Raw genomic sequence first — 21,431 nt, forward strand, 5'->3', positions numbered from 1 at the left:
TCATCGAAAAATGTCATTGACTATACAGTTGCACCCCTTATATTTTTTGCATATTGTCTATATCATTCTCTGATTATTATCATCATCTGATTATGCATTCACAATGTGCTAATGATGCCCTATATTGTCTTATGAGCACCACTTGAAGTAGAGTACCAATTTGTTTCTGTCAGTTTGAATCCAATTCAATCTAATCCTAATTCCATTCCTTCCTTTTTGGAGTGAGTGTGCTGTGAAAGAATTCTACCAGAGAGTGTGTGGAGCGAAAGGATGAACTAGAGAAGAAGAAAACCTCCAGGCGTCCTTCAGGGTTCTCTGTGCTGTCGTCAGGCACCCAGGAAGCCTCAGCAGGGAAACAGCAGCACCCAAGGGAGCCGATCTTCTCTCTCAGCCCCCGGTCTGTAAGGGCTGCACTGGGATCAGTTCCATTTGGCTTTGTGAGACTGTGGAGCCTGTCGGGTGGAGCCGACAAACTGATCTGGGTATAGGCTGACGTGCTTTTCTGGAAGCAGATGTCAAAGCGGACTACAAAGACTTTACAAAACGGTGACAGTAGTGTTTAAAAAGATGAGGATATTTTTTTGTTGCTTTTGATACTTTTCTATCGGGAAAATCAATGGAAACTTCTGCAATGCAACAGCTGAAATGTTCACATTTTAAGGGCTGAAACTTGTGTCACTACCCATCTGAATTTGAAGCATGTGCACTGAATTTGTGTGCGATTCTTGAAGTTGAATTTCAATGATTTGTATCTGCATTTTTTAAGAAGATTTCCATACAGACACTAGAATTATATTGGGGCAAATAGGGAGAATCTATCGTGTTTCAGTGGGTGTGACATAGAAAATCTTACATAGAGCAGCTTTAAAAAATGTAATTGTATTTACTTGTTTGAAATTCAGTTTCTAAATATTCAATTTAAATTTACTTGGATATACAGTATATATACAGTGCTATCTATTGTACCAATTTACATCTCAAAAATATCTAATTTCAAAATCTTAAATAAAATAAAATAAAATCTGCTACAGAGGTGAGAAAATACAGCTTTTTGTCTAACGCTGCTTCACTTGTGATGTTGGAGCGTTCTCCCTTGTTTCGACCTATTGTCACATTTCAAGGAAAACAAGTGGAATTCTGTCATCCAAAAGGAAGATGTGTTTTACTTGTTTTAAGAAAAATGTGATTAGGAGTCTCAGAAATGGGAAGTTCCTCACCTCCAAGTTAGAAGGATAAATACAGAAAGGACAGTGTCACTGTGAAAACCTGAACTGGGAGAAAAGCTCACAGAGATTAGGACACGATAATGACAATGAGGGGATTTTTTTTTAAATACTGATGACTGCAGTTGGGACTAAATCAACCTAAAACAAAATTAGCATGAATATGGATCAAAGATGGGAAAAATCATAAATATTTGTAAAGAAATGTAGTGCAATGTACTCAATCAGAAACAAAACTAGAAACGGACTGATATGGGCTTTTGAAGGCTGATAACAATATTTTGCACTCACTTTCTTTATATTTGGGCATTTTCATTCAGTGTTTCCCCCAGACCTGCATTCTTATCAGGGTGGAAAAGCATCTGAAACAGCATTTAGACCATCATGGGACACTATAACTCTCCATTGAAACCCAGACCAAACCAATAAGCGCTCAGGAATATCAGGACAAACAAGGAATTCATGCCAGTTGAAAAACTGAATGTTAAATGTGTGTCAAGTGAGTGAACACAGAATTTACCACTATTCTCATGTTTTTGTAATTTCTTTCTTCATGCCTCTGTGTGTTTTGTGTGTGTTTGCGTACTAAATCACTCAAGTGTCTGTGACTAGAAATTAGAAATAAAGATATTTTTTGTAATGCACGGCTGTTGTTGACTGACTAGATTGGTTGGTGAGGGTGCGTCGCTGCTTGAGTCTTATTGGATAAACTTTAGAGATGTCTACTCTTTCCAAACTGGAAAGAGTTTGAGCTCTATTTTTTTCCAAGAAGCTCCCCTGCTGTGTTTCTGGAAGCCAAATTACTCTTCTCTTATTTGCTGACTGGCTGTTCACTGTGAATGGTTCCATAATTCATACATAATTGGCCAATTTAAGATGGTCCAGTTTCTGATGCTTATGGAGAGCCACAAAATCTGCACTCTGTAATGGATGTGATAATGTTAAAATGGAATGAAGTGCAGTACTTCAACAAAAACAAGTAAAATTACTGACTTACTTGAAATACTCAAGTAAGTCAGTAAGTACTTAGCACCCTTGCCTAAAGTAGACTTAGGTGACTTTGACCCTAATCTGCAAACTGTGAACGTAGAATGGTTTATGTCAAGCTGATTGTAGTAACTTAGCTTGGATTTGGCGATTTTTCACATGAACTGAAGGCCCTTCATATGTAATTTGTAGTAATTTTGTTGACTCAGGAATCATGACACACATTTAAAAACATTGTATAATTTCAAAAAAGTATACACACACGTGCAGTCAAAAAGTTGACTATTTGATAAGGCTAAATTGGTTTCAAATATTGTACCCGATTTAACTTGTCAACACTTAAAAAAACATCCTCTTAAAGTTGCACTACATTAAGATTCTTCATGTTTTATTCAAACATATGAAAACATCTTGCTGCGTGAATAACCTCATGACTCCACACTTGCTGTTTTCCTTCTTTTGTCCTTGGTTGCTCTGGTTACTCAACATGGTCCTTTATGTTCTGAGAAGGTTCTGATTCTTCATCCCATGAAACCCTTTCAAAACCCATTTTGTAATCTTAAATGTACATGGCCAACAAGTGGAAAATAAGGGCAATATTCAGTTCATTTTGTTGTCCAGGTCTGGTTGAAGAAACAAAAGTTCTGCCACGATACAGAAGATCATCATCTCATCTAGATCACAATAAAGGAAAGTGTAGAACGAAGGGAACGGTGACCACGAAGTGCACAGGTGCGTTAATACGAGCTCCATGTAGGGCACAAATAAACTGAAAGTGCATTGGAATGGAATGAGTGTTGCTTTGTACTGAGGTTTGTGTGGTTAGGAGGTTAGACTGAAGCTGGAGCTGACATGCAGCTGGAATGACAGTTCACATACTATCATGAGTATATGTAGGTATGAGAGAAGTAACAGGTAGCGCTGTACTTGTTCTCGCTTATAAGGCATTGTAAGGTATTATAAGCACATTATGAGTGCACTGGAAGTCCGTTCCTTTACTATAGAGCTGAGTGACCAGCATCTGAAATTAAACTCAAAATATATAGCAGGCGAGAATTATTTTTACAGGACAAAATAATGAACATACATTTTTCACAGAAATATGCCAAAGTTTGCAGAGGTATGGACGCTGCTGCTTTGTGTAGAGCAGCGTGACAGGCAGCCAATCAAGAGCCTGCTTGATACAGAGACATTGTTTTGCTTCGATTTGATTGGTTCGGTCAGATTTGCCTGAACTCTGTAGCTGCAGACCGCTACACAGATGCAATCGGAGCCTCTGGCCCCGCCCACAATTGGTCAGAATAGAGCGACGCATATCTACTAAGTTGCTTGCAGTGTGAACGCAGTGTGAACTCGAATATTCCTCTCGGTCACATGGAGCCCTGACTTCCTTTTCTCATGACCACCTCCTCTCCTGAAGCCAACTTCCGGTACAGCTGTGACAGCTCATCAGCTTGCGGCGTCTTGGACTCCGGCGTGCAGGGGATGTCGAAGTCCGACGACACCTGAGACGCCGACAGCTCGCCCGGCTCCGATTGGACGCTCCGGACGTCGCTCTCCTTCTTCGGAGACGCGCTATTGGTCCTTAGCTGTCCGTGTTCCCGCCTCCTCTGCTCCGGTTGGAGGATTAAAGTGTCAGATAAGGGCGACTCCCGGTCAAGCGAGGCGTGGTTGGACAGACAGGTAGACTGGGATGAACTGAGTTTTCCTTCGTCGTCATCTTCGTCATCGTGGTCGCTAAACAGCTCCGGGGTTTGAGAGCCGGTCATTCTGGAAGGGGAGGGACTTGCGAGAGAGCAGCAGGACTACTGTGATTGGCTATTGTGGCTGTTCTGGCTGTCAGTCAGCGTCTCCGCGGTGAAGAAGTCCTCCCATGCCGGAGCGTTAGAAGCACCGGTCAGAGGCTCCTTCCTCTCTTCGTCTCCACCTCCCTCCGTCTCCATCGCTCTTTTCCTCTCGCATTCCTTCTTTTTCGGCTCCTTCACCTCCGGCCTTTTCGCTTTCGCCTCCCCGTCTCCCTCGATCTTCATCGGGTTTTCTGTCTCCTCCTCCTCCTCCTGCTGATCCTCGTCGTCATCCTCCTCTTCGTCGTTGGACTCGGTGCAGTCCATGTAGTTGGCTGCAGTGGACTGTGTGACTGTCACTGTCAGAGGTAAAGGCTCCTCCACAGGCGTAATGGGCGCTGTTGTCAGAGGATTCTGGACTTGCACTAGGATCAACAGAGAAAAAAAATAGTTCAGTAAATTATAACCAATAGATATCAAGGATTCGATAGGGACAAGACAGAAAATAGCAAGAAATAATTTCAGAAAAAACAGAGTAAAAGTACTTATGCACCATGATTTTTTTCTTCCTGGTTCAACACCATCTTCTTCCTCACTGGTGCCAGGTCCAGCCCATCAAACAGCCCGTCATCACTGTCTGAATCTGAATACAACAGAAAATAGTCGGTTAAATATTTAAATTAGGTATGCTGACTAGAGTTAAATAGATACATCGGTTTGCCTATTTATTGAGCTGATATTGACCTTTTATTAAAAGTCAAATATGTGTCACCCATCTCTGATATGATGCAGTTTGTTTGATTACATATTTATTATAGAATTGACCAATACCACACTGGTTACACTGGGTGTCTATGGGAAGCCCTTAACCTGAATTGATTATAATGCCAGTCTGAAGTATAGGAAATTGTCATCTCAAGCAATTTACTGTAATTGTCAAAACTATTTGGTACTCACTGTATCCATCCATCTACCACCAGCATACCATAAACATATTTGCAAATGCTATTTGAGGTCAACTGTCATGTGGGCTCTATGTGTGCCAATTAGAACAGAAAAAACAAAAAAGTCCAAAAACGTTTGTGGATGTTATAAAAAAAAAAAGGGTTTATTTTTAGTGTTAAAATTTGACTTAGGATAAGGGTTAGAATTACAAAAAAATAGACAGACAAAACACCTTATGGATAAATAAAATGTAATATCACCTAAAACCAAAATAAGTGTAGTCCACATGTTTTAGTAGCAATGATTTTATTATGATTAAAAAACATTTTTATCTCTACAACCTCAACTTGGATCATAACTCAGACCCAAACAGTGACAGATATGGGACAAAACTAGAATTATGCCCCCAAGCACCACAGCTGCAGAAAATTACAGAGGAAACGCTGCAGTTCAGATATATACGTTGAAGATGATACGTTGAAGGCACCTGTGTGGAAGTAAGTGTGTGTGTGTGTGTGTGTGTGTGTGTGTGTGTGTGTGTGTCTCACCATATGTAGGTCGCTCCTCTCTGGTGCGTTTGAGTATTCCCAGTGGTTTGTATATGAATGCTTGTTCAGACTGGTTCCTGCACATGGGCTTCAACCTGGACGAGAGACAAACCGGACCAGATATCAGTATAATCATTTGTTGTCATTACAACATTGGTTGTCATAGCAACAATACAGACATGCGCACGTGTTTATATATCTGGTCGATATTGGCCCTTTATTAAATATCGGATATTGGCCAGTCATGTCATCCACTGCTGATAAGATGGAGGTTCCTCCCTGACCACAGCTACAGAAAAACCTAGAAAACCTGACATGGAATGCTATTTTCTTTGCACATTTTATTTATTCATTTAATCGTTGAATTATGCATTTTGTAAATGAATTCCTTGTTTAAAGGCCTAATGTAGAAACCAATAAAGTTTCCTCTACCACTGAGTGGGTGCGGTGTCCCATGATGGTCTAAAAAACATTTCAGGAATAAAACTGAAGCATGAAAATGGTCAAATTTCAGCTACTAAATGTCTAAAAAGGGGGAAAGAAGAAATATGTGTCCAAGAACGTGAAATAACAGAAAAAAAAGGAAAATCCCACTCTTGCATTATTACAGTTTGCTCACTTGTAATCCTGGAACCAAGAAGCAAATACTTTCTCACCGATTCTGATTTCGTTTTGTTTTTTGCTTTCTTTATCCCTTCCAGCTTTTATTTGGCTTAGCGTGGGGACTCAGTAGTGATAGTAGAATGAAGACTTTATTATCCATCGAGGAGAAGTTGGTTGTTGTAGAATAAATGAAATGAAATTGAATAAAAGTTGACTCACAACTCTGTAACGTCAGTCAGTGTCCGGCCAAGAGGGATAACACTGGGGTAGATGTTGACCGGCTGCAGGTAGGACAGGAAGTCTTTAATCTGAAGATGTAGAGGAACGTTGACAGCATCAATATATGGATGGATGGATAAACAAATAATATGTATTTGTTTAAAGATGCATTTACTGCATCTTTCAACTGTTTACAATACATGAAGGAAGGAAGGAAGGATTGAATGCATAGGATCACCTTGATTTATGATACTTGTCTGTTAAAACATGTGAAAACATTTATTAATACATAATTATATTAGAATTAGCAGTGTCAACAATACACACCGACTGGACCAGATCTGGTTTTCAATAAAAACCCAAATATCAGCCTCATATATCAGCATATCTGATATATCAGTCTAACCGTACTCACATAACTCTGGGTTAATATCTAATAATAACCAGTGCTGAATGTAACAATTTAATAATACTTAATTAAATGTAATGGTACCCCATTATTAGAGTATAACAATGTAAAAGTACCTCAGCATAGGAGGAGTGGAAGCTGAAGCAGGCTCTATAGGAACTGCCTCCTGTTCTGGAAACAAATAGCATATTCGTTAAAACATTATAGATATCGTTTATTACAAACGTTTATGACTTCTGTTCACGCTCTCACTTGACCACAACGTTGCTTTTCTTGCTTCTCTCTCCGAACCACATGGTGGACGGTTTGATGCTGATGATGCGAAGAGGAGTCCCGTCAGAGGCCGTACAGCCACATGGCAGCCTGTTGCCACGGAAATACTCCTCATCCTGCACACACACACACACACACAAATCATGAATCAGTTTGTGACATCCTTCAACATGGATTCCAAATTTCACATTGAATGTTTTATGTATAAATGTGTATGTGTACCATTTTCGAGAAGTTATCCAGGCCTTGAAAACACAATTTTTAAATTCTATGACTGTGTGTGTGTGTGTGTGTGTGAGAGTGAGAGAGTGTGTGTGTGGTCACGTGGGACCTTGGGGTGTCGACAGGCGTGGATCTGTGTGTTGCGGTCGGTCGTCACGTAGCTCAGGATCTCGGGCATCTTCTTAAACATAGCCAGACTTTTGACGTGGATCTGGGAAAGACCAAACACACAATCACATTCAGCGGGAATCATTCACACATGTGTTTGTTGTCCAGCAGTGTGTGTGTGTGTGTGTGTGTGTGTGTGTGTGTGTGTGTGTGTGTGTGTGTGTGTGTGTGTGTGTGTGTGTGTGTGTTACCTGTGTGTTGAACTCTTCCCCCAGGTTGGTAAACAGGTATTCGTATCCATAGGCAGCTTTACAGTTGAGCCAAACAACATGGTAGACGCTCTGACTGATCCAGTTCCCGACCAGCTCTCCAATACTACTCAAACACACCTCCTACACACACACACACATCAGAAACACATCCTGTATAATCAATAACTGTCAGAATTGCATGCACATGCACACATGGGATAACACAACACCTTATTGATGTCAAATACTGATTTTCCACCACTACCTCCACGATATTCCAGGAATTCCAGTACCAGTGGGAATCCTGGAAAAAATGCTTTACCTACCCGACTGGGAATTTGGTAGAAGCGCGGGTCATAGAAAGTGGAGTCCAGATACACACTCTGAATATCTTTCACTCTGTGTGGGGAGACAGCAGACAACAGTGTGAGGAAGCAAGAGAAACAGACAGACAGATAGAGCGTTCATACATGCAATTTCAAAACCTGGAAAACTTGGAAAACCTGCGAAACACGGCTTCCTCGCAAAAGAACTAAATATTCCTGAGCGTTACCATTCTCCTCAGTAAGTAGCAGGCAGTAGAGATGTACAGCAGTAACCAACCTGCTGCCAGAGTGCAGTAGTTCTATCCGTGAGGCGTCTCCCTCCGCCAACCTGAAGTCCCCTGTATACAACACATTACCTTGGGACCCTTCAATCAGGAACCTACACACACACACACACAAGAACTGGGTAGTTAGCATGAGCAGTGATAGCCACCATGGCTGAACAGACAAAGAAAACAGAAACTCAAACTTCATCAACAGAAAATCCAAGGGAAAAAGACGTCACAGTACTGGACACTGTTTGATTGACAGGTGATCTCTGGGAAGAGCAGTGTCATACAAACTCAGGAAGACTTTGAGAATAGTTTGACTCACATGACAGAGCCTGGACAGTGGCCTGCTGGTAGCAGAGTAACGACGACCTCTTCTTTCTGTGACACAAACACCACACAGGATGACAAAAATGTATTGACAGAGTTACTCTTACAATATATGCAACTGACAAGCTAAATCCTCATCTATATTCCTGACTTCTGCTTTGTTCAAGAGTCAAGAGACTGGAAATAAGGGTGAAAGATAGAGAGGGCAGAACTGGCAACACAGTTCTGAAAGCTAGATCCACAAGCATGACATCATGAGTACGTGACATGAACTTCAGGTACACAGCTAGTTTGTTTAAAGGTCCAATTACAGGCCAACCAAGGCTTGTAAACAAAAGTCACATGGACCCACAAGTAACTCATTTACTAGACAGAGTTTTAGTTTAGTCATTCGATCCCCCTTTCCCACACAAAACCCAACCCGCTGGCAACTTGACTGAAATAACCTAACCTGAAACCATCAGTTGTTTACCTCTCCTGACGCCTCGTCCACCAGTGAGATCTGAGTCGGGCTCTCCAGCTCCAAAGGAACCTGCAGCAGATCATTCAACAGGAGAGAAAACAATTACAGGCTAATTTCAGTAAATAATACTCATAATAATCACTCAAAGCCAAAGCCATCTACAGCATAAACAATTCAAATGGCAGTTATGTTGGGGACTTACTATGTATTCCTCCCAGAATGCATACTTGGGATTGCTCAGCAGAAGCTCTTTGGTCACGAAGGAACAGTACAGCTTGACTGTGCGACTGGAACCAAGATACACACACACACACACACACACACACACACACTTAGCAAAGTCAGTATATGATGAATATTATTGCCGTTGACTGCATCTGTAACTGTCCTCACCTGAATTTCAGTTTCCTCTTCAGCAGAGGTCCTTTCAGCCCTTTCATGTGATCTGTTGAGAGTAATAATAACACACCATCACACACAACAGACACAGACAGATAAACAGCGAGGAAATTACGCGAGAAGACACGCCTGTCAAACCGACAAGGCTCTATAAATGGTGAAAATAGTTTATTCTATCTGACATTACCACTCATGTTTATATGGGCTGATAGCTGTTCTTGTAGTAAGCTTCGGTGGCTAGCCTAGCAAGCTAACTCACCTTTATGACAGTGGGAGAGAAAATATGCCCGGGCATGTAAATTCTCCCTGTCGAAGCGGTCCAGCGAAATGGTGGGATACTCCTTCATACGCCCTGCAAACGAACTCATTTTTCAACTTAATGCTTTGCCGCTATCTTCTAGAAGTAAACATGACCTTTTCCACGAGGCTTCAGGGTTCGAGCATCTTCTAACAATACAACAACACCGGTTTGAGGTTTGAAAGCCCCCCCCTCCTTCCCAGCCCACTTCCTTATTTGTCGGCTGTTTTCTTCTCTGTTCGGCTGCCAAGTTGTTTGGCGCCATCTACCGTCAGCAACGCCTGCCCTCCAGCGTAGAAGAAGAAAGTTGACGGTTACCCGGCAACCGAAGACAAGCGACAACAGCCAAGTAACGTGCAAGCTGGAAAGCGTTGTGAAGTAGAGTCCAAAAGAGCTGTAAGTAGGTTAACTTTAATTAATTAACTGAAATGAATGAGGAAATGTATTGTGAATTTAGGCATTCAATTTGAGTACAAGTTACTAAAAGCAGAGGTAACTGTAGGTCTGTGCAGCCTATAACCTAACCTACGTTCCCTTCTGTCTTCTATGGAGAGAACGCACGGTACTCAATAAAAAAAACAAAAAAACGTAGGAACGTAAGAAACGTACACAGTTTGACGTAGGATCTTTTGCGATTTTTAGCGTCCTCTCTCATGAGTACAAATTCGGTGTGACAGGTGGGGGGGGACCAACATCGGGATTTGGTCAGTCCTTCCAAGAAAATATAGGCTACACACACACACACACACACACACACACACACACACACACAGTGAGACACAAAGGGACTGGTCTGTGACATTAGCCATGTATTTTAGGGGAATCTCATTTGCAATAAATCTTACATTTTAGGAATAACTTTGATTTCACACGGTAAAATCTTTTGTTGACTTTGTTGTAAGTCATAAACTTTGTCACCAATGCCACTTTGGAGAAGTTGGGAATTTGTGCCAAACTGAATCAAAAGGCTTTTTCAGCATGCAAATACAGTATCTTTCCTTGGTTTTGAGGTGGACATAATTATTAAGGGTGTATGAAAGGTATAAATATGGTCTGAAGTTTTAATGTTTGGGTAAGAAACCTATTTGACTTTTTGATAGTGTTTTGCTCAATCATACAGTATATGACAGTAATCTGTTATTTAATATGCTGCAAAAAAATCTTTACCTAGATTACTATTGATGCAGCTTCCCCTATAATTGCTGGGGTGAAATTTATTTCCATTTTTAAATATGGGTGTGATCTGGAACAGATGTATTATCACACCCATATTTAAAAATATGGATATAATCACACCCACCCATATTTTAACATATGGGTGTGATCTGGAAGAGGTATTATCACACCCATATTTAAAAATATGGATATTATCACACCCATATTTTTAAATATGGGTGTGATAATATCCATCTGTTCCAGATCACAGGGAAATTTCCACTTCTTAGAACAAGGTTGAAGGTTGAACCTGGAGTTGAGGACTGCTGTTTTAATATTATCAGTTCCACTGGTCTTTCAATTTTTAAGAGTCTTCAGTTTTTGTTTTAGCGCTTGAATAGTGATGGGATATTAAAGAATACACTGGTAATCTTTTATGGTGTCTCTCCTGTTGTGTGTCTCTCTAGCCTGGTATGTGTGTGTGTTTTGTCTATTCTTTTTGAAGGATATCTACAGCTCCAGCAGATCTTGAGTTTTAAGTGTAACCGATTAGTCTGTGACTGCAGAGTAGCAAGGGACCCAAGCCTCATGAAAGCATGTTGCAATTCTTGTCATGTGGGCACTAACCAGAAACCAGTCTGCGATCCATTTTGGGTCCTCTTGACCCAAAGTTTAAAAAAAAGTTTGTGTGTCATCTTCTCAGCAGCGCCACTATGTTCTGGTCCATCCACGACAGCAACTCCACGCCAAAGTCCATGAGCAGAGCCAAAGACTGGACGGCCGAGGTGGAAAACCTGTACAGGTTCCAGCAGGCCGGCTACAGAGACGAACTGGAGTACAGACAAGTCAAACAAGTGGCTGTGGTAAATAGTCTAATTCGGTTCTAGTTGTGTTCTGGGATAGGATCACTGTTTTTAGCTTCTTTTATCCAACAAGTTGCATTGTTAAACCAGTCTGCAAAGCTGTTATAGTGGCACTGTTCTTGTAGCAGGCATTTATTTATCATGTCTGTCCTTGTCTCTCTTTCTGTCTCTCTGTCTCAGATCGACAAATGGCCCGAGACTGGCTTTGTGAAGAAGCTCCAGCGTCGGGACAACACGTTTTACTACTACAGCAGGAACAGGGAATGCCAGGACAAAGAAGTCCATAAGGTCAAGATCTATTCCTACTAAGATGTCCATGACTCCAGGAGAGAGCTGCATCATCACATGATTTACTATCATACAGCCATTGTCTGCCAACACACACACACACAACAGGCCCAGACCCACCCTCCCTTGATGAACTCTTATTCTGAAGGAAACATGACAAGTGGCCCCTCTCTCATTTGCAATAAAGGAAGTTTGAACTTGAAATCTAAACTTGATTTTCCGAGGCCTTATTCAGCAACTGGATCAATGGCTTTTCTTTTCCGCAGAATGAACATGTTTTCTTTCCCTGAATGTTTTTGTTTTTAAATAAATCGTTCACCCCAAAATGAAAATTCAGTCACCATCGTTTAATGCTTTTCTGGACTACGGGGGCTTTATTTTAGGGTGAACTGTCTCTTTAAAATTACCAGTTCAATGAATAAATAGTGTTAGTCTGAGGTCAGGATGTGTGTGTATATTCCTAGCAGCACTGAACAAGTTTCACTGAGATAAACTGCAAGAATGGAAAAATTCCTCCAACCTCATGACGTCATTGCAATAACTAAGGACTGCTGTTTTTCCTTTAGCGCTGGATTTTCTCTGCAGAGCTTTAATGCCTGTTCACTGTAACATTTGTCACTTGTTGAATAAATGTGACTGAATTTTCCTTTTGTTGGGATTAAGAGCCGGGCCTGCCTGTCACACTGTGCTCATGTGATGGCAGCATGAGGGGTGGGATTACACCAGCTGCAGTGTATTATGACCCCACAGGCTCTCACATCTCAGCTTTTTCCCATGGATCGAGAACATAGCCTTATTCTGTAATAAGATATTTATGCTTATTGACTAGTCATTAGAATGCCATTGTGTAACGCTGGGGCAAGTGATTAAGTTGGCTGAGTGAGAGAGTGAGCCCATGCTACTAAACACAGACAAAACTGCACCCTACACCACAGCATTAAGCAGGTGAGAGAAACTATTTTACCTTATGAATGATAATACATATGGTTCATTTGGAACAGAATGGAGGACTTGGAACGGTCACTTTTTCAATTTTTTATTTTTATTTTTATTTTTTCAAATGGCTTTTTATTCTTGAAAAATTGTTGTTGGTATATTTGTGACAAAAAAATCTGGCAATATAATGTAGCCTTGCATATCAGTAAAGGCACATGCCGCATAAAATGACTCAATATATTTTCTTATCTCCACCCAAGAGAGCAGCACGTTTCGTAATGCACTTGACTTACCAAGCCCAGCTACAGTCGGCCCAACAGTAATTGAACTCGCCTTTAACTGCTTGAAGCTACCCGGCTCATTCCCTTTAATGTATACTTGACCCTATTGCTCGTCTCTTCTGAAGTTATGTTTCCAGCGGACTCAACACGGGTTTTATGAGGCAAGTTTGGAAGTAAATCCAGAGGATCGACTCGGTGAGTTAGTTGAAACACTGGTTTGTCATCTAGCTAGCTTGGTTTGGTAAAATGTGTTGATATTCTGGAGCTATCTAAATAGTTAGCTTAGCTACGTTAGCAAGCCAACCTGCTTTACTAGCGTTGGCCTCGTAACGGGTAATGTTAGTTAGGGTAGCAAGTGTTATCGTTAGTAGTCGTAATTTGGTAACTACCTAATATTATATATGAATGAAAAGATAAGAGAGGCCTTTTTATTTTACTCCCCAGGGGACCAGGTATGGTTAAGGTGACTTTACACTGTGGCATACACAGCTACTGGCTATTTGGACAAAGTTAATGATATTTAGCTAACGCTAGCTTTCGTGAGCAAGATAAGCTATCTACCAATCAAGCTAATTTGTAAGACAGCAGTTGGATGTGGTCATGACTTGTCAGCTGTCACAAGTTGGCCCACTTTATCGATCGTGTTGGTCATGAGCAGTCAGCTGTTGTGCTCCTGTGGTCCGATATCTGCTGAAGATGTGTGGGCTCACGCACACACCTGGTAAAGCATGATTAAGCCTTTTTACAAATCGTTGGGCTCTTTTGGTAAATTCGGCATACAAGCGATTTAACAAGTGGCACTTTTTTCAGTAAAATTTCAATTTTATTACTGATCCACACTGCTCGCTACCGCCCTCTACAGGTGGAAGAAAATTCTGGGAATAAGTACTAAATCCGTTTTAGAAGTTGTCATTTTATTGAAATCAGTGCTGCTTGTTGAAACACGCATGCCGAATAAACCATAAGACACTAAACGGTTCATTAAAGGTCTACTTAAGTCATGTTCTACCAGGAATGACCCTTTGCCAGATTTCTTAATGGAGTTTGGCGTGACATCACGTATCGGCGCTCTGGTCTACATTTTTCTTTTTTCTTTTTTTTTACCAAGGTTAGCTAGGTAGCATTACACCGATGTTCTGATGGCTTACACGTGAACCAGATATTTTTCTTATTAGCTTGGTTAAGTCGTGGGGTCCGTTTTAAGAAGCCTAGTGAATCACAAGGCTCCAGTGGAATGTAGCTTTCGGCCAGTTTTATGCGAGCTATAATGAGGCTCTTGTTTTCCACTGTGCTTTCTGCTGAGAAAGCTCTGTGAGGGTTTTATTTCCCTTCCCGCTGGCTTATGACACAGAAAGGAAGCAACCACAACTGGCCTCCTTCTGAAAATGGTTGGTTAACTCTGCATGGGGTGATGTTGTGAAATTGTGCTCTGGGAGAAGTATTTCTCTAATCCTTTCTTGAGGTGTTTCCCCTGCTTTCATGGTGCCGCCCACTTGGAAAGTTGCCCCCACTGCAAGAAAAAGCACAGAATTACTGAAAAATCACACTCAGTCTTATTCACCCCAGTCTTGTAACCCTCTCGGGAAAACAAACAAATCTACAGCCAATGTTTTAAAGTTGCCGTTATGGCATAATCTAAGAGTCTAAATATGAGCTGATGAAATGCCCCCAGCTCTGTTAACCAGGTTTCCCACTGGTTATGGAATTCCTGGAATATCATGGATTAGTGACAGGTGTATTCCAGACAGAGAAAGTCAGGGCTCAGATCCCTATTATATATTGGAATAGGCTACATATTATGTACAATATGTTGGATACTTCAAATTTGCTTTCAATAAACAATTAGGCTTCTTAGATTCATGGCCATTGGATGTACAGCAGACAAGTGGGCAGACATCCCCAGCTGGCTGCTACCTCTGCTGCATGACTGATTAGGAAGGGGGTTTTGGAAAGTAAGCTGGAGGAAGTAAGCTCTGATGGCCTTGGAAAGCACTGATTTGGTTGGGCTTTAGTTTTGGAAATGAGGGCTCTAGCCCAGTCTTAACCAGACTGCTTGACCAAAGAGATTTTAATGGATCAGCATGGAGAAGGTGAAGGTTTTGTTCTGATTTGAGCTCTCCCTCCTATCAAACAGTCATCATCACTTTACTCTGTCTTGGAACTTGACTCTCTGGGGTTGTGTTACACCTGAAGCATAGAGGAAGTGAAACAGAAGAAACGACAGCAACAATCTCGTCTTTGTTTTCCTGGGTTTTGCTCAGCTGCCGTTTGCCGCCACTGCTAGTGAAACTGTGACTCACAATCTCTCCCCTTAAAATCACTATGGGGCCAGTGGTGCAATGCTTTCACCATAATTGTTATCCGATTTTTGCGTTATTTGACACAAGTCTATGAATTTTCACGTGATTTCAGACCATTGAAAATACAGAAGTGTCTATGGTACCAGGCTAAAACCGACTGTCACTCACGCAAGGTTAAAATTAGTACATTTAATCAGAATATTGCTTGTTTTGTAGATGGCCATTAGTCCTGGGGTCAGTAAAACATGCTGCTGGTCGTAGTACTGCATTGGACATGAACTGAAACAACCATAAAACTGATTCAAAAAGGATTTTAATGACTTTTTGTTTCTCAATTCTTCAAAATGTCTCAGTGGCCGCTCTGAAAATACGACCGGCGGCCTCATTTAATTTTTTTGTAGTCATGAAATGTTTGTATCTTTGACCCATTTCACTTTATTGCGTGTTGCTGGGAGTGCTGCCCATCAACAGCGTAATCCTGTCTTGTGCTCCACAGGTACAGGAACTAGCCCACCTGGCTGGCGCTCCACCCGGCATAATGCCCCCCGCTGCCTGCTGACACCGACACCTTCCCCCGAGACTGTGGAGGGAGGCAGCTGGGAGCGAGCTAGCTAGCATGCAGCGGCGGCTGCCGAGCTAGTTGTCCATGAGGCGGCGCTGCTGAGCGGCGAGCGGTCGGTGCTGTCTGCGCGTCTACCGAGCCGGCCATGGATGACTTCACCACCCGGACCTACGGCACCAGCGGCCTGGACAACAGGCCTCTGTTCGGGGAGACCTCGGCACGGGTAGGAGCCTGGGTGGAGTGGTGTGTATGGGTGAAACGCTAGCTGAAACACACAGGGCCTACTTGCACACATACAAACACACACACGGCTGATATTTTGTGCCAAAATGCAACATACATTTCATCATTTTCATGCCAAAAATTCCTACAAATTTCAAGTATTCAGTGTTTCCCCCAGAATTGTATTCTTGTCAGGGTGGAAAAGCTTCTGAAACAGCATTTAGACCATCATGGGACACTAAAACTCCCCATTGAAACCAAGGATGTGATCATAATAATAACAACAAAAACAACAAAAAAAATAATAATGAGACACTGGCTGATGTGTGATTTTTAATAAAACACCAATACCAGCCTCATATATCAGTCTAACCCCAGGCTGCATGTGTACAAGGAGACCCTGGGAAAAGTGTGAGTTAAAGAATTACTTCCGGTATGGTGTGTGTGAAAGAGAGAAAGTGTACTTGTCTTTATCTAGTGAATGTGGTTTTCAGTGAGCGTATGAGAAGAGTAAGATAAGTCTATAAATATGTTGTTGTGTCTGAGCTGATGTGTTGAACTGCTCTCCGCAGGATCGAATCATCAACCTCGCTGTGGGGGGATTCACATCTCTGGTTGTTCTAGTAAGTACTAAACAACTCCTGGACGAGGTTTTCCACTGGCTGATATAGTGTAGGTCCGGGGTTCTCAACCATGCTGCATGGTTGGCCACCTCTCGCACCAAATGCACAAATGCCATCCTGGTAAATCTTTCTTTTAGATTCATATTGGATGCTTTGATGCACAAAGCTGCTGTTCAAACCTGGTGTTTCTTGTCTTTTTCAACCAGCAAAGATTCAGAGATTCTATTCTTTAAATTCTTAAAATCCTTCTTTAACTCGTCTCCTCCACTTCATCTACATCTCCTCTTGAATGATTGAAGTGGATTTGATAGGTGAAATCTGTAAGGGATCATAGCTTTTCACCTGGTCACTGTATTTCATGGAAAGAGCAGGCAGTCCTAATATTTTGGATGCTCAGTGTATGATCATGCAGGATCACCAGCAATGAGTTACTGGAAACGTTCTGAACTGGATGAACTTGGAGGAAAATGCAATGTTATATGCTTCTTAATTGGAATGCGGTTAGTTATTTTTCACCATGTAATGACAGGTTTCTTTGTCCACTCTGAGATGAATTCAGAACAGGGTTTAGAGTACAATATGCATCATATCTGCTCTACTAAGCACAGCTGGACTTCATGTCCCTTAACAATTAATTTCCTGTTGTCCTTATTCTTATGCGGCCTATTTATAGTTTCACAGCTTTCATTAGCTACGGTCAATCAAATAGGCTGCTTTGAAGGAACAGTAACCCAAATAACAAATTTCATGATCATATATGTGCCAGTTTGTTTTGAATGAACACAATTGGACTTAATGTGCCTTAACAATTAATTTCCTGGTGTCGTTTATCTTAGTCTGCCTAGTTATAGTTTCATAGCTGTTCAGGGAGAAATAAGCAGGTTTTTCCAGCTTTGTTTCTTATTCTGGTTGTTAAATTGGTCTTGAATTCAATACCAGGTAGCATTAAAAAGGTCTTCACTGTCTCTTTCTGCAACCTGCAGAAACTAATTGGAGTCATATGTCATGGTACACCTTTGTGCCATGGCAGGCCAGTTGTAAATCTCTGTCCCAGGCTAAATAAAGCACGATGTCTACTGTATGTAAAGCATTACTTTGGCTGCCAGCCCAAGAGGAACCAGGCGTCGACGGCTGGAACAATAACTTTGTTGTTTTCACTTCTCCTTTAACACTGTGACTGTCTCCACTGTTCCAGCCTGTGGCACTGGCATTATCTGTCACTCTTTCCTTTTTAAAAGGATTTTATTCATTGAGCTCATTTATTAGATTAGCAAGGAAAAGGAAAGAAAAATAATGTGTTTTCGTGAAGATGTCTTGAAGAAACTAAGGCAGCTTTTATATTGAACATAAAATGGGTGAATTGTTGGCCATATATCCCATTCATGACCTTTCGTAGTGTACACATTTTTTTTTAGGAAAACTTGGACATATTTGTGGCTCAGTCTCTGATGTGTCTTCTAGGTGACTGTGATCAGTTCGTTTGTGTTCCCCTCGATACCTCCGAGACCGCTCAATGTCTTCTTCGCTGTGTGTATCCTGCTAGCCTGCGGATCCACCATAGTGCTGGTAAGACACACACACACACATACACACATACACACACACACACACACAGAGTAGTGTTAATGACAGACGGATATATGGAGCCGATATTGGCCTTTTGTTAAAAATCGGATCTGGTCCTGTCAGTGTGGTCCACCTCTGATTTGATGGATATGATGCAGTTTGATTGATTACATATTTACACTGGCTGTCTATGGGAAGAGCTTAACTTTAATTGATTCCAATGTGATGTTTTGATTGGATTCCACACAGGTATGGCTGAATGTTTTCATGGAGAGTTTTTGCACTCATGTTTTCCCTCCTTTCCTTCACTCCTCTCTCCCTCTCTCTCTCTCTCTCTCTCATCCCTCCATCTCTCCCTCTCCTCCCTCTCCTCCCTCCCTCCAGATATTCTGGTACCGGCAGGGCGACCTGGAGCCCAAGTTCAGGAATCTGATCTACTACATGCTGGCGTCCATCGTGCTGCTGTGTCTATGTGCCAACCTCTACTTCCACGACGTCACGTAGACGACGTCACAAGAAGAAGAAGAAGAAGAAGAAGAAGAAGAAGAAGAAGAAGAAGGGAAGACATGGCCTTGAAGGACGGAAACGCGACACCGGAGGAGGATGAACGACACACACTTTTACCAACGCGACCAAAACAAAAAGACACACACACTAACTTGAATGCATTTTTTTTTTGCGTACCAAGGACTTTCCACCGGTCGGACCAAACCATAAAGAGACTTGATGGTTCCAGTGGGATCGGAGATAACGGGACTTGTTGGTGCCGGTTCACATGGCGTAGAAATCTATCCTATCACGATGCAAAGAGGCCGCGCATCGGCCTGCGGACACACTGCTGCACGGGGATTCGGGCGAAGAAGTGTGTTTACATGCACAAATATTACTATACACTGTCATATCCTGTTTACAATAACCAGCTCATATCCTTAGTATGGGAAATGCGATAAGATAATGAGGCATGTATACACCTTGATCATGTTTACTGTCAGTAAGAAGCTCTCTATGAAGATGCATATTAACAGCTGATCCTGAGTAAGACCTTAAAGGAAAAATCCCCCTTTACATACTGTTAAGACTGTTAGATATCATCAATCTGGTTAGTTTGGTGCATTCCAGGAGTTATTTTGTGATTTCAACCTGCCTCGTCTACTTCTACTTCAGTTAGTGATTTCCTACGTTTCCCAGAATGCCTTTGGACAACCCCCAGAGTAGCTGTTTTTCGTAACGGCGTTAAAGAGTGTTTTAGGGTGGATTCTTTTTCCTTTAACCAGGATGTGAGCTATGAGCTAGAATACTGTGCATGTAAACACACTGAGTGAAGCACTGTAGACTCTTACACACTAGCTCACACAGCAATAGCACAGGCAGCATGGGGGTTTTGTGGCAAACGTATGCAGCAGTTTTTTTGTTGTTTTTTTCTGTCTGTCACCACTTCTTCTACTTTCCTGCTCTTTCAGCTTATCTGATCGTCACGGATGAGGGGGAGGTTTAATTAATTTTCAGAATCAAAGTCAAGCCAAGAGGATTTTTTTTTATAATAATCGTCCAAACTGATTTTAACGTGGAATTACGTCGACTGCCAAGTGGAGCCGAATTCCAGTTTTGTCAAAGCCATACGCGCTCACACACACACACACACACACACACACTCGTTCACTCAGGCCAGCTGCAGCACCAATGAAGACGAATGGGAGCATTCCAGGTGGCTTACACTGAAGCTGTACAACACAACAGATCTGTTATGCGGATCTGTATCGATCTCTATATCATATTGATGTGTCTGTGATCTAAATTTTGCACTTGTCCTGCCATTCACACATCTGAGCTGGGTTTCTCAATGTTTGTAGCGTTAAGAAGTAGCTCGTAGCTCGGTTACAAAAATGTGTTCTGACATCAGGAATGAGAATCATAATGATTAGAAGGTTCGGTAGTAGGCCTGTTTAGATCAGTAAACTCAATATGTGAAACAGGATTTTGGAAATTGAGGATAGGAATTGGGCGAACAGCCTCTTGTTGTCTATGTAGGGCTGCTTTACTGTGTAGGCAACTTGGAACACACCCACAACATGCCAATAGAGAAAGGGTAGAGCTGGGCTTGGTTTCTAAAAGCATCTAAGCATTGATGACGGGCGAGTTTGACAACACACCGGCATTTTCATCATGATGTTTGAAGTGTTCCTGTTCCTTTAAATCAAGCAGATTCAGTGCCAACCAGCTGCAGCAAGATTCTTATGTAAAAATGCATCCGTTTTATCAGTGGGGCTGCAACAGAGAGGAGCGTCCCATGCCCACTAATTGAGACGCAGTAGATTCTAAATGATATTCACAGTAATGTTATGACTGACATCATGAGCGACCCCTAGCTGGCCCTAACTGAAGGCTATGGTAAGCAAACTGACAGAGAGCTAACGCTGAGAAACACTGCGGGAAACCAAGCCCCGCCTTCACTGAGATGAGATCTCCTCGCCACGACCTTAGGATTGTCAAAGCCATGTGTTGCTTTTTTATTTAATATTTTATGGAATAAACGATCTGTACCCTGACTGCCTCTTCTCTTTTTTCCTCTGTTCAGAGCATGACAGCAAAAACAAACCAAACCAGCTGCTGATACTTAACATGATGAATAAAGCAGTTGATAAGTTGACAAAAAAATATCATCCATAAAACCAATTGACAATTAAATACATAGGCTTAGTACAGAACTCTTGGTCTCTTTATTGACTGATGTTTCAGTTACAGCACAACAAGGCGTGTCGGGGAAGGGGAATTGGTTGCATTTATTTTAGACACTTCCCAGCACAGCCTTGGTGTAAGTGTGTTATGGTAATAATACAAAGGCAAACAGATGGCATGGACTGGAAAACAACAGATCTCAACATATCATGGATGGGCAAGTTGTGCCGAATGAATGGCATTAAAACAGGTAGTCTAAAAATCTAAAGTATCTGAAGTATTAGAGCAGCTTTAAAAACTCA

At 41.7% G+C, this 21,431-nt stretch overlaps 4 protein-coding genes across 4 annotated transcripts; 2 read left to right on the plus strand and 2 right to left on the minus strand.

The window, feature by feature from the left end:
* Positions 1–2,375: 2,375 nt before the first annotated feature.
* LOC139640696 (protein artemis-like) lies at positions 2,376–3,979 on the minus strand. The gene has a single exon (XM_071514884.1). It carries the CDS (start codon positions 3,977–3,979, stop codon positions 3,581–3,583), a length of 399 nt encoding a protein of 132 aa, XP_071370985.1. The 3' UTR covers positions 2,376–3,580.
* Positions 3,980–4,015: 36 nt separating this feature from the next.
* LOC139640695 (protein artemis-like) lies at positions 4,016–9,805 on the minus strand. Its single transcript, XM_071514883.1, has 15 exons — positions 9,619–9,805; positions 9,354–9,405; positions 9,163–9,247; positions 8,970–9,029; positions 8,493–8,548; positions 8,176–8,277; positions 7,899–7,971; positions 7,573–7,713; positions 7,323–7,424; positions 6,971–7,107; positions 6,835–6,889; positions 6,310–6,398; positions 5,488–5,582; positions 4,548–4,637; positions 4,016–4,419 (listed from the first exon to the last, which is right to left on the minus strand). The coding sequence occupies exons 1-15, from the start codon at positions 9,725–9,727 to the stop codon at positions 4,016–4,018; spliced, it is 1,650 nt and encodes a 549-aa protein (XP_071370984.1). The 5' UTR covers positions 9,728–9,805.
* Positions 9,806–10,006: 201 nt separating this feature from the next.
* meig1 (meiosis/spermiogenesis associated 1) lies at positions 10,007–11,984 on the plus strand. Its single transcript, XM_071514894.1, has 3 exons — positions 10,007–10,053; positions 11,519–11,675; positions 11,856–11,984. The coding sequence occupies exons 2-3, from the start codon at positions 11,526–11,528 to the stop codon at positions 11,982–11,984; spliced, it is 279 nt and encodes a 92-aa protein (XP_071370995.1). The 5' UTR covers positions 10,007–10,053; positions 11,519–11,525.
* Positions 11,985–13,271: 1,287 nt separating this feature from the next.
* On the plus strand, positions 13,272–20,999 carry tmem243b (transmembrane protein 243, mitochondrial b). The gene is made up of 5 exons (XM_071514885.1): positions 13,272–13,375; positions 15,977–16,265; positions 16,837–16,887; positions 18,349–18,453; positions 18,838–20,999. The coding sequence occupies exons 2-5, from the start codon at positions 16,188–16,190 to the stop codon at positions 18,955–18,957; spliced, it is 354 nt and encodes a 117-aa protein (XP_071370986.1). The 5' UTR covers positions 13,272–13,375; positions 15,977–16,187; the 3' UTR covers positions 18,958–20,999.
* Positions 21,000–21,431: the final 432 nt, after the last annotated feature.

This window comes from Centroberyx affinis, unplaced genomic scaffold (assembly GCF_046629955.1).
Source record: "Centroberyx affinis isolate AG114_WGS23_722 - 3 ecotype Tasmania unplaced genomic scaffold, CSIRO-AGI_Caff_v1 ptg010258l_1, whole genome shotgun sequence".
In the NCBI taxonomy this organism is placed as follows: domain Eukaryota; kingdom Metazoa; phylum Chordata; class Actinopteri; order Beryciformes; family Berycidae; genus Centroberyx; species Centroberyx affinis.

What these genes read in the sequence shown, in the direction of transcription:
- LOC139640696 (XM_071514884.1), bottom strand. Translation starts at nt 3,979, where the DNA reads ATGACCGGCTCTCAAACCCCGGAGCTGTTTAGCGACCACGATGACGAA.
- LOC139640695 (XM_071514883.1), bottom strand. Translation starts at nt 9,727, where the DNA reads ATGAGTTCGTTTGCAGGGCGTATGAAGGAGTATCCCACCATTTCGCTG. An exon ending in TCTCTCCCACTGTCATAAAG is followed by an intron (nt 9,406 to 9,618) that starts GTGAGTTAGCTT and finishes TACTCTCAACAG; the next exon opens with ATCACATGAAAGGGCTGAAA. An exon ending in TCCACTCCTCCTATGCTGAG is followed by an intron (nt 6,399 to 6,834) that starts GTACTTTTACAT and finishes CTACATCTTCAG; the next exon opens with ATTAAAGACTTCCTGTCCTA.
- meig1 (XM_071514894.1), top strand. Translation starts at nt 11,526, where the DNA reads ATGTTCTGGTCCATCCACGACAGCAACTCCACGCCAAAGTCCATGAGC. An exon ending in AAGTCAAACAAGTGGCTGTG is followed by an intron (nt 11,676 to 11,855) that starts GTAAATAGTCTA and finishes TCTCTGTCTCAG; the next exon opens with ATCGACAAATGGCCCGAGAC.
- tmem243b (XM_071514885.1), top strand. Translation starts at nt 16,188, where the DNA reads ATGGATGACTTCACCACCCGGACCTACGGCACCAGCGGCCTGGACAAC. An exon ending in TCACATCTCTGGTTGTTCTA is followed by an intron (nt 16,888 to 18,348) that starts GTAAGTACTAAA and finishes TGTGTCTTCTAG; the next exon opens with GTGACTGTGATCAGTTCGTT. An exon ending in GCGGATCCACCATAGTGCTG is followed by an intron (nt 18,454 to 18,837) that starts GTAAGACACACA and finishes CCCTCCCTCCAG; the next exon opens with ATATTCTGGTACCGGCAGGG.